The 15645-nt window shown below is 39.0% G+C and overlaps 2 protein-coding genes across 4 annotated transcripts in view; both read left to right on the forward strand.

Moving 5' to 3' along the window:
• Positions 1–6303, forward strand: part of LOC128260966 (uncharacterized) — a 33752-nt gene extending 27449 nt beyond the window's left edge. The window contains exon 2 of the mRNA XM_052994347.1: positions 4465–6303. Within this exon, the coding sequence (XP_052850307.1) occupies positions 5301–6218 (918 nt within the window). The 5' untranslated portion in view covers positions 4465–5300 and the 3' untranslated portion in view covers positions 6219–6303. The remainder of the gene's footprint in view (positions 1–4464) is intronic.
• Positions 1–15645, forward strand: part of LOC128260962 (uncharacterized) — an 83688-nt gene that overhangs the window by 27439 nt on the left and 40604 nt on the right. The window lies entirely within an intron of this gene.

The following is a 15645-nucleotide window of genomic DNA, read 5'->3' on the forward strand; positions in this document are numbered from 1 at the left end:
ACTCTGTAAGAGAGTGCAAAAAAGGGCAATGCCATGTGCAACCTACAAAAACACCAGTACCAGTACCATTACCAGCATCAGCACCAGCACCCGTATTAACACACATGCAGAGAGATTGCTTTTGGAGTTTATTGAGCCTGACATTCAAGGCAGATGGATGGTGTGGAAGCAGGGGGGAAGTTTTTGGGCCAGTTCATTTCATTGGCATTATGATTGGAAGCTGTCGTCGTTTGCCTCAAATTGTGCAAGTTATGTGGATGTGGTGGCTGTGGTTCAGTGCCCATTGGATGAGGCTGCATTCGAGGATATCCGAAAATTTCGCACAAACGGAAATGACAAAAAATGGGTAAATTGAGGGGAAGGTCCAGCTCTCAATGCTGACCGCAGGTCAACGAGGGTTATGGAGGGTTAAGAGGGGATTAGGTTTTGGTAGGGCCAGCGGGAAGGAATACGGAGAGACACTGGCAAAAAGCTGGAGAGGCAGCAACGACACATTTGCCACATCAGCAAATGATGTGAAAATGTCATTTCCAGGCGCAACTGCCAAAGGTAATGGGACAAGGGGGCCAGGGATCCTGAATCCTGAATTCTGGATCCCACACACAAGCACACACATACACATGACACTAAATTTGTGGCAAGCGAGCGCAAAAAAGGTCCACAAACTGCGAAACTAATGATGGGTAAAGAGGGTCCAAAAGGCAGGGCCTTATCAAATTGCGCATACATGAATGTCGCATAGCTTCATCAGGTCCCCCATTCCCATACCCATACCCATACCCATACCCACACCCATACCCCCACCCATACCCATTTTCATTCCACGGAATGGCAGCAAATCAAATTTAATTGAAGCACAAAAATCTGTTGCCTACTTTTGCGGGCAATGGAACAATTGCGTGACTTCCTGTCCCTGCCCGTTTCCCTTTGTGCCACGCCCCCTTTAACCACTGCCAATTGGCAGAAACGCTACTAATTTGGTTAAATGTTTGATTGAAGTTTGGCCAACTGCTCTCTGGCCGATAGGTTTAATTATATCCGGCTGCGTATGCGAGACCCCAGTTAGGCCACCAAATTAATGGGTGGGATTAAGGGCTGTTGACTCTACTTACAATGCGTATTATTGGTGTACTGGGGTTTTCTTTGTTTCTTTTGCTATTTCGTGAATTAGATTTAATATTTTTTTTCCTCCGCTTTCGTTGTGTATTGTTGAATGTATTTTGTTTACTCTAGTATAGGGTATTATTACTCTCAGAAGTTTGCAAGCAGACAAGCAAACATATGCAGAAATTTTCGCCCATTTTCGACAATTTTTGACCATTTTCGACCACTTTCGACCATTTTCGACCATTTCGACCATTTTTTGGTACGAAACACTGGGCCATTTAATTTTCCCTTTGTCTGAATTTCCGTATATTTAGGCCCGCCTATTGACTCTTTTGCGCTTTCGTTTGCTTTTTCTTTGTACCCAGGACCCAATCTTTCTTTTTCGCCAGCTTTTGGTTCAGTTGAGTCCAGTACATTGACCTGGCATTGTGTGGACTTGGACTTGGATTTGGTCCTGGAGTTTCTTTACTTTCTTGGTGTTGCCTTCTCACAATTAATTTGGCGATTTACTTAATTCCTCTTTCTGTCTATCGACTCAATTAAGGGTGTACTTTTGTTCTAGTTCGATTTTGATTGATGCATTCCGTACGAGGACGTGAGTGGATTGCTTTGGTTCGAGTTATTCGCATTACTCAAACGGGACTTTACTTAATCAAACTTCAAGTTGTGTTTTCATCAGCATTTTTCTGCTTTCACTGGTTTTTTTCATTTAGGGCCATTTCATTTGCATTCTTCACTGGATGTTTCGCTTCTTTTTTTATGTGTTTGTTGGCACAGCAACAAATGATGCGTAAGAAATGCTTTAATAAACATGGCACCAGTTTGCTTTTTTTCCTCTCCCTTTTTTTTTGGAGGAAGATGGTAGTTTACTTTCCAGGCCATTTGGCTGAAGAGTCTTTAAGTTGGGCGGCATATATGGTTGGGTATAGTTTTCTGGGGGGCCGCACATCTATTCCGTTTGTTTAAGGGCTAATAAATATTTTAGCTGGGGTGGTGCAGAAAAATATGTTTGCAGCAGTTGGAAACAAACGAGCGAGCAAACGAGTTGAGTAAATCAAGCCGCACTTCCGCTTCAAGCTGGAGCTTGGGTCCCATGGAGAAAGAACCCCCTGAAAAACCTGCTCTACAAAAACCCTCCTCTTAAAAAACCCCACCATCCCGAAAAACACCATTTTCCTGCCCTTGCTTGCCTGCTGTCTGCTTTCTAACTGAATGAAAGCCTTGGCGCGTTGACTGATTTCGAATGGATTTTCCACGCTTTGCATGTGTAGGTCTGTGTGTGTTTCATTGCTGTTGTGTGTGTGCTAGTGTGTGTTTGAGTGTGTCTGTGTGTGAGTCACAAAATCCCGTAGGTGCAAAATAGCGCACTCCAGGCAACGAAGCATGTGCACATTTGTGTTTTTTTTTTTCATCCTTTTCTGCCGACGCTGTGTCGGTCCTCCTTTTCGTGTTTCATTTGTTTTGTTTCATTTTTCACTCTGAACAACAGAAGAAATGGTAGCTGGGGTATATCAGCGGGTGCTGAATTTAAATATTCCGAACAGAGAGTTAAGCCTTATAAAATTAGTTTACTTTAAAACATAACTAACTGAACAATTTTGATTTTCTATTTATACTTATTGATTTTCTTATGCTACAAGTACAGAGACTTATAAATGTATGCATTTGTCAAGTACTTAAGCAAAAAATAATTTTTAAAGAGAAAAATATATAATAATAAATAAAGATTAAAACGTTAGCAATTACAGCATGAAACTCCCAATTTACCTTTAAATTTCCAGATTAAGGAGTCTAGTACTTGATGAACAATAATTGAAAAATAAATTCAGAGATAACACATTTGCCCTTAAGTAAAAAACTGAAAAAAAATGTAGTACAATATGACACTTCTATATATTATAATTTATATATTCTTAAATACTTATTATAATAAAGTGAGAAAGACTTACAGGACATCCTGCCTGTCGAGTGGTTGGGACTCTCACTCCTTTTTTTTTGGCCTGGTCCTCGACTGAGGTTTCATTGTGCCCATTGTTGTTGCCGTTGTTTAAGAAACAAGCGAGAGAAGATGAAGCCGAAGAAAGAGGAGCAAGCGGAGAAAGGGATTGTGAAGAAGGCGGCGAAGAAGGGGCAAAATTGTGCGGCAAAATAAAATAAACAAACGTTTGGACGGACGCACTTCTGGGATTGGATTTTAGGGGAATGGGGTTGGCTCCATCCACTCGGTGTTCTTTGTTTCATTGCTTTTTATTTTTGCAGCGATGTGCTTAAGCGGAAAACAACATTTTGCTGCTGCTGGTGCTGCAGGTTGCAGATTGCAGATTGCATATTGCATGTTGCTATTTGTGGCGGCTGCAACTGACATCCGGGGGACTTATTGAGGTGTTAAGAAAAAATCATTTCAAAAATTGAATCTTACGAAAGGACAAACGAGAAAAGAAGCAAACCAAGAAAGAGAGACATATATATACCGATAGATTTAGCGGTCACTTTTTGGCCAATGCGGCGTATACGTGATATTACATATACTTGATATTGCTGCACACAAAAGAAACGTGATAATCATGCTTAGCTGAAGACAAAGAGACGGGAAAAAAAGGGGGAAATAAACATACAACCAAGACGGACATAAGCTGATTGCTTCACTGTGCAATTTACTCGTCTCCAGTTGTAGGTATATATAGTACACATATGTGCCGAGCCGAAGACTTGAGTTTCTGATCATATATCAAAGCTGACCGAGAACGGAAGTTCCAGCAACAGCTGTTTGTGTCTGTGTGCTGGTGTCCTGTTGATTTCCTGTCTGGCCAGCTGCTCAAGTGCGTGTGTGTGTGTTTTGTATATGGGTTCCTGTTCCTGAGAGCTGAATAATGTCTCCCAACTGGATATTGCCAAGTGCAGGGCGAGAAATGAATTCGATCTATGATTATTTATAATTTAATATCTATAATTTACTATAATCACAACTTTATTTAACAATATGATTTATTGTTATTAAAGTGTGGCTCTGCTCTTCGAATTGTAGTGCGCATACGGAGCTATAATTCCCAAATGGTTCTAGCTGCGTATTGGTAATGACATCTTCGATCAGACGATAAACTAAGCGAGTTTAACGCTAATATTCTAGATTGGTGATTTGGTGAAACTAGCTCATTTTTGTGTTGTGTTGGAATAGATTTACCTTAAATACAAGCCGAAACTTGACCTTGATTTGCTTAACTTTTTAGTTAAAAACTACTTATAGATAGCAGATTGAAAACCAATTATTATCTAGTCCCAATAAATAATACTATAGTTTTTCCTTGTGCATTAACTCTCTTGTTTGATTTTCTATTCCTGTTTTTGTAATTCGCTTAGCATAGCAAATTAGCATTCAGCTAACATGTGTTTGACTGTCACTCTGGAAAAGCCCAAACCTTCCCCTTCTCCTCCATTTCCCACATTTCCCAGTTAAGTGTGTCACATTAAATGATACGCAACGCTTGACACCAAAATGAGCGAAAGAAGCAAACTAAAACCGAACGCCAAGGAAATGGAGGAATATAGGGAAAAGGACACATGAGCACATGACGCTATTCCAGACTTTATTAATGAGTTGCTGGGGGAAAATCAATACGGAAAATTGCAACCAACTTAAATCACAGAAACTACGATACTGTAAAAGAGGAATAAAAGGCTGTAAACTTAATTTATTTATTGAAAATGAGATATAAATTTTGTTTACTCCTAATGTAACGCTATTTTTGTGAGGCAATGTGCATATGCAAATCGAGGGCCACACAACGGAAGTTGATTTCAAGTTTCTTTAACCCGAGGGATAGACAAAGGTTTTATGTGAGGGCAAAAAATACAAAAAGAAAAGCGAAGGGGCAAAGCAAATATAAGTTGGCTGAAGACAAACAAACAGGCAGAGGGCAAGTCAAGAGGTGACAGGAAACAGGAGGCGGAACGTGCTCAAGTTCGGTAGCCATATACGAGGTGGACAAGTAGGCCTTGCCCCGACTCCACAGATTGTGACAATACGAAATCCGTTCGTTTTCCCCCCCAGTGCGAGTCAACCCGTCAAGCCGAGACATTCGATTTCTAAATATTCTGTAAAAATCCCTCCCGAAATCACACCAAAAAATTTCCAGTTAAAGCAGGTCGTAGCGAAGTGTGAGATTTGTTAGCCCAAATACAAACACAGCAAAATTATGCTCAAGTCCAAGCAGCTATCGTCTACAAAAGGAGTTAAAGCTCTGGTAAAAACCCAAGTTTTTAATGCCGCTAAGACCAAGCCAAAGGTGCAGCAGAACAACAGCTTGAAGGTAAAGCAGAAAACTGTGAAGACGCAACCGAAAACCATAAAAATCCAGTCGAAAACTTTGAAGAAACAGTCAAAAATGTTGAAGGTTCAAACGAAAGGCTTGAAGATACAGCAAAATTCATTAAAGATGCACCAGAAGAATCCTGTGAAAAAACTTATTCGGCGTTCTCCCCTGATGCGTGCCGCCCTGCAACCCACGATAATGGGTTCCCACAAAGGAAAGCCGCCGGTCAAGTCGCAGGTGACCTTTAAGAAGTCCCACCGCCAATCGCTGGATGCTCTGCAATCTCTGGGAATGTCCCGCCGGACCAAGCTAATAGATGCCAGTCCCCTGAAGAAAAACCCGGCCACTCCGGTGCTCTTTCTAATCAAGGACTCCAAGGGAAAGAAAGAAAGCGGCCAGAAGAAATCTTCAAGTGGAGGCAGGAAGCAACATTTGCCAAAGATGGACCCAAGGTCGATGTCCAGAAGCGTGACGAGGGCCTCCGAGGGTGTGGACTTCTTCTATAATCTTGGCATGAGGATGCAGCCAGAGAAGCCGAAGGATCAACAAGTGCGACTGCGAGGAAATGCTGCATTTGAGGGAAGATTGGAAGGAGGACAAGGACATCGACCAGGATCAGCAAGGACCAATCCTGGCCTCGCCGCCATCGTTGGTGGCTCCTCCGTTGGCATGTCCGCCAAGGATGTGGTGGTGCCGCTGACCAACCGACTGCCCATCATCGACTTCATTTCCACCTATGAGTTTCAGAATATGTATGCCACTACGAGCCGGAAACCGCAGACACGCAGTTTTGTCCATTGATTGGCGATGGACCATATTTAGTGAACAGTGACCAGTGGATTCTCGGCTTAATATATGTTCAATTCTTTTTTTCAAGTATAAATAACCCGTGATTCAAATTTATTTATATATTTATTTTCATTAAGAGAAAATACAAAAGTTACAAAGTAAACTAACAAATTGAGTATAAATTTGCCTTTATTTTACAAAAGTAATTAAAACATCGAAAGAAAATACTTTAAAACAATGATTTAAAAATGTGTACCTACAAGACATTTATAAGTTCAACTCATTTGGTCAAAAGTTTGAGATTCAAATCTGATCCTGATGCCAAGACTTTATAAAATTTCCGTTAAGAGAAAAGAGCAAAAGTAACAAAATAATCTTTAAAATTTAATATACATTTCCCCTTTTTTTTACAAAGTAACAAAAGCATATGTTTAATTACGTGACATCTAATGATTTCATTTAATTGAATTACCCTATAAATTCATATTATTTAGTCAAAAGTTTGAGATACAAATCCGATCCTGCACCCAAATCGGTAATTCATATGGGAAACACTCGACATGGGTAATGGATTCAGTAATCAAGAGTGTGGCATTTTTGAACAAAAAACAACAAACTTCTTGGCCCAAACTTTGAAGCGAACGCGAAACATTTTCATTTCGGTTGGTTTATTTGGACATACCAGAAATACATATTCCCAAATGAAATTGTTGGACAAGATGGAATGGGAATGTGAATGTAAATGGGAATGGGAGATGGGAGATGGGTTTTGGGAGATGGAAGGGGTATTGGGTCCTTGGTCTTGGGTTTTTGGGTTGGATTTCGGGTTGGCTTTGGCGAGGTCGGCGGGCAGTAAGCGAACTTTTGCGCAAATTATCTGCGTCGCGTTTATTTCGCGCAAACAAATCGCAAAACTTTTGCAGACGGCGACCCAGCGACTTGTCCTCCTGGTTCCTGGTCCTCCTGATTCCTCCCGATTCCTCCCGATTCCTCCAACCCCTTTTTGGGCCACCACCCAATCTCATCATCGTCCTGGTGCAGTTGTAAAAGTTTTGCCGGCACAAAAGTTTCGGGGGCCAGAAATCCTTGCTCCCGGCATCCCCTTTTTTTCGGGGGCATCTTGCAGCAATTTACGGAAAGAAACTTGAGAAATGAATGGTAGATGGAAGCCAGGCAATTGATGCAGCACACCAGGCGGCGGGCTCAAATGGGTGAAAGGTCAGGAGGTGATGGTAAATGAGGAGGAGCAACAAAGAAGTCGTCGGAGCTGGGAAAATTCCCGCACCGAGAGTTTTTCGGCTTGTTTTCATTTTCGCCGCCGGAGAATTTGCATTTTGCCCAGAAGACCAAGACGACGACTGCGGCTTTTAACCGCAAACCGAACGGAAATTGAGATTCATTTAATTCATTGTGCGCCGAGTTGGATTTTTCGGGTGGCAAAGGGTTAAGCAGCGTATTACACGTTGAGAAATAAACATAGTTGTACAAGACAATGGAGTTGAAGATCGCTCTTTATAGGTGGAAATTTATTCCAAATACACGTGTGCACAAACATGAATGTGCATTTGACATAAAAAGGTTTAATTTATTCATTTCCTCTTTCCTAGACTTGGAAATAAATAATCAGGTAAATATTTGGTAATGGCTTTAAATTTGTTGGTTGCAATTTTGTTTGTTGGTTTCTTTTAAAAATGTCTTCTATTAAGTGATTATTTGTTTGTTTAATTCCACTTATTATTATTTAAATACATTTCTTTTCCAAGATATCGAACGATGATTTATTTATCTATTATCTATTAATTTATAACCAAGTGGTTATTCGCTTACTTTTCAATAGCAAATTTTTTTTTATTTTAAAATTTTTCTTACAACAAAAAACGGTTAAAAAATTCCCGATTTTTTGCCCAAAAAATGTCAGTATATTATTTTTTTTAACATATTACTTAAAAATAAGACTAATTACACTGCATTAAGAGGTTTAAAGCTCCTTTTTGTTTATATTACTCCTTACAGGATAACTGAAATACCCTTTTAGCGAGTTACTTTGCACTAATGTTCGCAACTGGTTCATAGTTTAAAGTTTTGTTAACTATAACTTTTATAAGAAAATAGTTTTTCTAGAGCTATTTAGTTTTTAATTCGCGGTGTATGTGAAAACTTCGTTGACAGGCATAATCAGCAGAAGCAGGAGGGCAGGGGGGTGAACAAAAAAGGAGCTGGATGAGCAGGAGCAGCAGCAACAGCAGCAACAGCAGCAGCAACAGCAGCAGCAGGAAGAACCGTGGAGGATCTGAAGCCACAACGACCGACAACATTTAAATGACTGCAGCGACGTCAACGGCAACGCCTTTGCTAATATTTATGCCCCGGGCTTTATAATCGTGGCCAGACCGTGATTCAGACGGGGATTGGGAGGATTGGTAGGACTTAGAGGGCCAGTGTCCGCTCGAAAGAACATGGCTGAAAGCGCACTTTTGGCCAGTCGAAAAAATCCTTGATTGCATTCACGTTGAAAAGCAGGGGGCATTAAAAGGGGGGCCAACAAAAAAAAAAATAATAATAAAATAAAAAAAGGAGCGGTGCCATCGAAGATGCCAATTGGAATGGGGACTCTTTGTGCGGCTAAGTGCGGCTGAAATGCCCGCAGTGAGGCTGGGATTAGATAAAGCCCTCCTAGACGGACTTACGTAACATTTAATGGGTTGAGTAGAGGTTAAATACACCAAGATGCACACAGACGATATAGGGCTTAATTATCTTGCATAACACTTATCTTAACCATAGTTGACAACTTGTTTCAAAGAAACCGATTGTAAAGCGGGTCTTATTGCGATGATAAGCGAATTAAATCAATTTCTTATAGACATGTTTTGCAGATTCATGGGAAATCTATATAAAAATATTTTCCTTTTCTATTTGCATATTTTATATGTAAAATATAAATGTCGGGAATACACTCTTAAATTTAAGGTCACTTTGACAATGGATACAATGGATAGGCTAAATTAGCTGTTCAAATATAATTTGTTTTAATAAATTTCCTTAAAAACACGTTTCAAATAAGATTTTGTCCTACAAAAATTTCAAACTAACAAGGAAAGAATGAAAAAGTTAATATTTATATATGGTTAGTTACAGTTTGTTAACATTTACTCAACAATGTCCTGCAGTTTTCCAATTGTTTGTTTCGTTTTCTCTTTAGCCCATTTTTATCAGAGTCTTTCAGCGACCAACGAGTGTCATCTCTTTTCGCATTTAAATTGTGTGTGATGAGCAAATTTGGTTTTCGCACGATTTCGTTTCGGATTTCGCATAAATTAATCATTGCCTTGCTCCAAATTTGTGCGGTCAAAGTGGGAAAGTACAGGGGCGTAGTGGTTCCAGTGGGGGTTGTCGGCGGTGTCCACTTGAATTTAACAGGCTTTATGGGGCATGAGATGGGCGCCGGAATGGGGGCTGCAAAGTGGGGGGCACACGGAAATGGGGTTAGCTGACATGCTTAGAGTTAAACGCACAAATGCAAGTTGGTTATTTGAATGGGCCAACAGCAATTGATAAACCAATTATGCAGGATGCAAGTGACACTCGACGGCCATGTGTGTCTGTCTCTCTCTCTTGGCTTCTCCTCTTTACATATACCTCTATATATCCCTCCCTCTCCTTCTAGCCACATCTCACCGTCTCTTTCTGAGTCCCAGTTCCCAATTCGACCTGCTTATTGAACGCAATTACCTGACACAGTTCTGTAGTTTACGCAAAAACGATGTCAATGCACGGGTCAAAGTTCAGTTGAACAAATCAGCGACAGAGACAGAGATAGCGAGCAAAAGGGATAGCCATATCCTGTTGGGGTGTGCTTAACTTTCCTTTTCAGGACTTTGTTAATTAGGCAAACCCCTGTCCCCACAGTGGGCCTCCACCCAACCAATTGACCTAGTAATCGAAGCCAGATAAACTTTTCCCAAAAAACTAAAAGAAGAAGTACAACATACTCGCAACAAAAGTGCAATATTAAAAAACAAAGCCCTTTTTACCGACAAGTGCAGAAATCGAAAAGCAATGCCAACAAGTTGCAAACTGAAACCGAAATCGCCTTTTAGACAAAAACAACTGATACTGATCCCACACACAAAAGAGTGACCACTCAAAATGAAGTGAACGAGGCGATACCCAGTAGTCTAGTATACTAGAGGGAATGGAGTGTTACTCTATAAAAAATTATAATTAATTCGAATTATTAAATAAACTAACATAAAATATTAAAAACACTACAAACAATTGACTTAAAGATTGACATTTTTCAAGAGATTTTAAATGGCGATTTTTAAGGCCAATAAAGACATTTTTAGTACTTTACCAGAGTAGTAGTGGCGTGTTTATAACTATTTCTAGATAACTAAGACATTTTCTAGATGAATGTTGAAGTGCATTGCATCGATAAAAGGGCAATTGAACGCAGTTTTCTTCTGTTATGATTGCCCTAAAATTATTTGAATGTGACTTAAGACATTGGATATCTGAGAGTTCATAAATAATGACACGCACGAAAAGGACCTCACAAGGACTGCGATTACAGGGTAGGCAAGAACGGAAAGAGGACACCAGTCCGTGGTGACCTCGACCCGGCTATAAGTTGTATTGTTTTTGCCAATTTCCCTCCTTATTTTTTTTTTATCGTGATTTTTGCGAGGGGCTATATATGGCTATATGGCTGAATGGTGGTCGATGGGAAGATTCGCGCTTGCTGGCTTGACCATTGGGCAGCCAGTTATCGCAATCGCAATTGCTATCCATTTCATTTACCGCAGGACAAATTTTTATTGCTGACCCAAGCAGCAAGGACGACGGCATTGTTTCAATATATAAAATTGCCGGAAAAGTTGCTGCAATTGTCCTCATTTTCTTTCAGTTAAGGACAATTTTATTTGTGTGGGTGGTGGACAATAAATGTTGTGCAACATTTTACATAAATAACAAGGACATGGACAGGACAACCGCCGCTTCACCTCACCCCCTTCGCCCGTCTCATGTCCGTTTTGACAGTCGTCAAGTGCATTGTGCACTTTGCCAAAAACAATTTTGCATTTGCAGCTTGAAGGATTCAGTGTTGTGCACTCGGTATGCAGTATTTAGTATTCAGCAGCCTCAGTCAAGGACACTCGACTGAATGTTTTCTGAATGAACGAGTGGGTGTTCGTACATAATCATACATATTCATACGCAGCGTGTGCACGTGTGTGTTCGAGTGGGCGTGTAACCACAAGTCAAAAGCCTGTTTAATTATGTTGACAATATGCAAATACCGACAGCGGGCTTGGGACGGACGACAAAAATAATTGCATTTCGGCCTGCGGTCTGCACTTAATTTTTATATTTTGCGATTAGGAATTTCGAAGATTGTATTGGATTAATGGATGCAAAGTGCGGTCTCGTTTGATAAGAGACTCTTCAGCAATTTCCTTCATAATATCTTGACAATCATAAGCCTTGACTTGTGGTTATGGCAAGTTTTAAACGTTTCTAAAGTGCTCTCAATTTCTTAGACATTTTTTGCCAAGGCTTTAGTTCAAGTTTGAAAATTGCACAACAAGTTTTTACATATTTCTTGTTTTGTTAGTATGTAGAACATTAAATAGCATATTTTTTTTAACATTTGTTTATTTTTTTAGTAATAGCTGGGAAGCCTTTTTTAATACGATGCTTTTCAAAAAATGTAACCATTTTTTTTTCATTATTTTTGTATTAACTAGGGAATAATAAAACATCCTCTTGAACCGAGAAAAATTTGGATTTTTTTTTCAAATATAATATATAAAATTCCTTAACAGTAGTATAATAAAGCTGACAATGGATGCTTGTCATTTTATACTTGCATAAATAGCCATGTTGTCAAGCATTATTTCCAATCAATTGAATTCGAATTGGACAATGTTTAGTCAAGTTTGACTGTATTTAAATGCGTCAATTGATTGAACAATTTTCACATCGTTGATTTAATTTGTGTTTTGTGAACGTCTCCTCTGTTTAATTACGTAGAATAATTTGATTTTACAGCGTGTTTCTACTGATGCTTTACTTATTTTAACATTTGTTACCCTGCTTAACTTTTCAATTTTGGATAAAACATTTTCTTTGTGAATTAGACATTGCTAAAGTCTTTAATTTTTGTTTGATAGTTTGTAGTACGTGACAGGATCTTTGATTTTATATTTTATGTTTTACATTTGAAAGAGCTAATATGAGATATAATTACTTAAAGTCATTCCAATTGTCTATTTATTAATTTTTAAATCGTATATGCTAGCACATAATTTAACGAAACCATGATTTCCTAATTGTTTAAAAATAAATCATAGAATTCATTTTGTCGGTCGTTGCGCCAGGAAGTTTTTCATTACTTAACCATTAAACTGCTGCGGGGTCGTGGGTAATTGGATTCCAGCGGGTCAAATTGGAATCTGTTTCAGATTGATGGGCTGCAATTTGCGCAGCCTGATATTGACGGGCTGCTTAACCCATTGGCGCCCCCACACACCTCCAAACACCCCCAAACTTCTCGAAACACCCCCTTGAAGGGCACGGAATTAGCGGGCACATAATGCGGTTCATAATGATGGCGGGCGTGTTAGTTAGAAGTCCAATTGTTTCACAGACAATGAATGTCATGTGGTGATTAGCATTTTGAACTGCCAACTTGTGGGGCTAACTTACTGTGGGCTGTGGATTTTGAGAGGTTATGGGGTTGGGGGGTGGGTGGTTGGGAAAAGCCAGCGAGTGTCGCTGACAATTTCCCAGGCTTTAGTTTGTCGTAATTTGAATGCCAGTCTGGCTCTCTTGGCTTTATATTGTTGTCATATCAAATGCGGCGACTTGGCAATTTATGCTGACAGAATGTCTGCTCCGCACTTTTCGTCCATTCCCCTCCCCCGCCCCCCTTGTAATTGGATAACATAATATTTAACTAATTTATTTGATTTACCATACATACTTGTGATAAATGGTACAGTGCCATGTCAAGCATTTAAATGTAAATTCCGAGTTTCGCATTGCAACTTATGCAATTGCAATTTCTGTCAGAAAGGCATTTCTCAAATGACAAACCCCAAGCCCAGCCCACAAATTTCTCTAAGCCATTGTCGGAGGCGTGGCCTAATCAAATTATCGCTAAATTCAATGAATTCGAAATGAGCAACGTTGGACGAGAATGGCAGCGTCTTTGAGAGCAGTTCAAGTGGTCCAAGGATGGCGATGCCTATTGTCGGCGAACAATTATTTGATTTAATTTAAACTGGGAGATTTTCCTAATGAATTGCCCACAGTAAGCGATTAGGCCGGGATCGAAATGTTTGGCCAGCGAATAATTCAATTAAAATGATTGTGTTTGTGGCTTAAAATATATCATAGCCTATTATCTTTATTGATATTATAAGAAGGTCTTAGTACTGAGCAAGTGGATATGGTTTGTTAGGCTAAGAAGAATAGCATGACTAATTGACTTAACAAATGGTTGATTTATTTTTGTTTAAGATGTATTGAACTGCGTCAAATATACAAGAGTTGGTAACAATTGAATCTGTTTAAATATTTGTGCCGCTAATTTTTTTGAAGGAATTCCATTTTCTCCTATATGTTTTTAATTCTTTAAGATTTATTTCTGTTTAATTAGTTGTATTAACTTTCTATCAAAATCCATTCGTTCAAATTAAATGTTATCCCCTAATAAAAGTCAGAAACTTGTTTGCTACAACCACTCAATGCGATTGATTGATGTTTCAGCTTAAGCACCATATATCGACCATATCATTTTGGCTTTGATTTTTGCCAATTTCCTCAGCCTCCGAAACTAATTGAAAGCCAACTGAAAATGCCGAAAGCCACTCCGAATTCTCTGCCCGAAAGCACGGACCATTAGGGGACCACTTGAGTGTAGCAATGTGTCAATTAACAATTTGCGCGCACTGTGTTTATGATGCTGGGTGGCTGAAATACTGGGATACTGGGTTGTTGTGATGCTAAAATATGCTGCCCAGCTCTGAGTTGCCAACTCTCCTGACCCTGACAAATTTATGCGCATCATTAGGGCCAAATAACTAAATTGTGTGTTACACATACCCAGCTATAAACACAAGTACTTGTATGTATATATAGTGTAACAGTACCGCAGCTGTAGACAAACGCCAGCCGAGTTCACTCAATTTGTTTGTTTTCACGAACATCTAAGTGGCTCAAGTGGTCGAGCTAAATTCCCAATTGCTGTACATGTTGTAACTAAGTGTTAATAGCATGGGTGGGTAGTCCCCCCTTCCCTGTAACAAAAATGAAACCCCATCACCGCACATTTTATTTAATGAGCTCAAGTGAGAAATTGCCGTAAAAATAAGCGCGGACTGTCTAAGGATGACTTCTGATTAGGAAACAAATTGTGAGATTGCCAGCATACAAATTAAATGTTCTATTTTTTTAGCTTCTCTTTATTTACAAATCAAATTGACTCTAGAATTTATATAAATAAACTATTAAATGAATTTTGATCCAATCATGACTTAAATTCAAAATATAATGTATAATGCTTTTAGGATTGGTTTGTTTACATATCATATATATTAATCATTTTCTTCATATTTTATGAAACTATTCAATTTTGATTTAAATTTAAAATATAACTACAAGTTTTTTAAATTTAGTTTTCCTTGTATTGAAACAACTTTACTATACAGTAAAGGAAATATATTTTACCACTTTGTAAAATTATTCAATTTTTCTTATTGTTGTTTTATTATTTTATTCTAAGCAATTGCCTTTTAGTCAAAAATATATCCCTAGAAGATTGATATATACTGTGAAATGGACGAGAATAGTTTTCTTTTAACCCTACTATTTTATTTATTTTTTTATTGTTCGAATCACAAAGTATTTAAGTATTTAAGTAACAATCACAAAGTGACCGATGAATCTAAAAAGACTTAGTGTTATATCGTCGGGATACCAAAACAAATAAATTAAATTTGCAACGCTTTGATTAATCCCTCAACCAGTTTCCAATCCAATGCTTTGGCCAATTAGGCAAATCAAATTGACCAAGAGCTTCAAACTTCGATTGCACCGCACAAACACACAGAAAAGCTAATCAAAAGCCGCCGACAAAAGGAATGAATGAATGAATGAATGAAAAGTGGTATACCGGGTAATCGGGAAAGCGAGAGGGGGGCGTGGGAAAGCCGACGATGAGGTGACGAAATCGCATTACAACAATTATAGCACACACGCTCCGTTAAGGTTTTTTTGCACCCTTTTTTGTTTGCCAGATTGGCAGCAAATTGTCTAGCAAAGACTTAAAGGCTTAAAGCACAAATAATCCAGCAGGCCAATAGACAGGGTGGTAAATGGGGAGCTTAGGGCCATTCAATCAACGAAAATGAAAATGAAATGAGGATGGGTT

This window comes from Drosophila gunungcola (genome assembly GCF_025200985.1).
Source record: "Drosophila gunungcola strain Sukarami chromosome X unlocalized genomic scaffold, Dgunungcola_SK_2 000046F, whole genome shotgun sequence".
Taxonomy (NCBI): Eukaryota; Metazoa; Arthropoda; class Insecta; order Diptera; family Drosophilidae; genus Drosophila; species Drosophila gunungcola.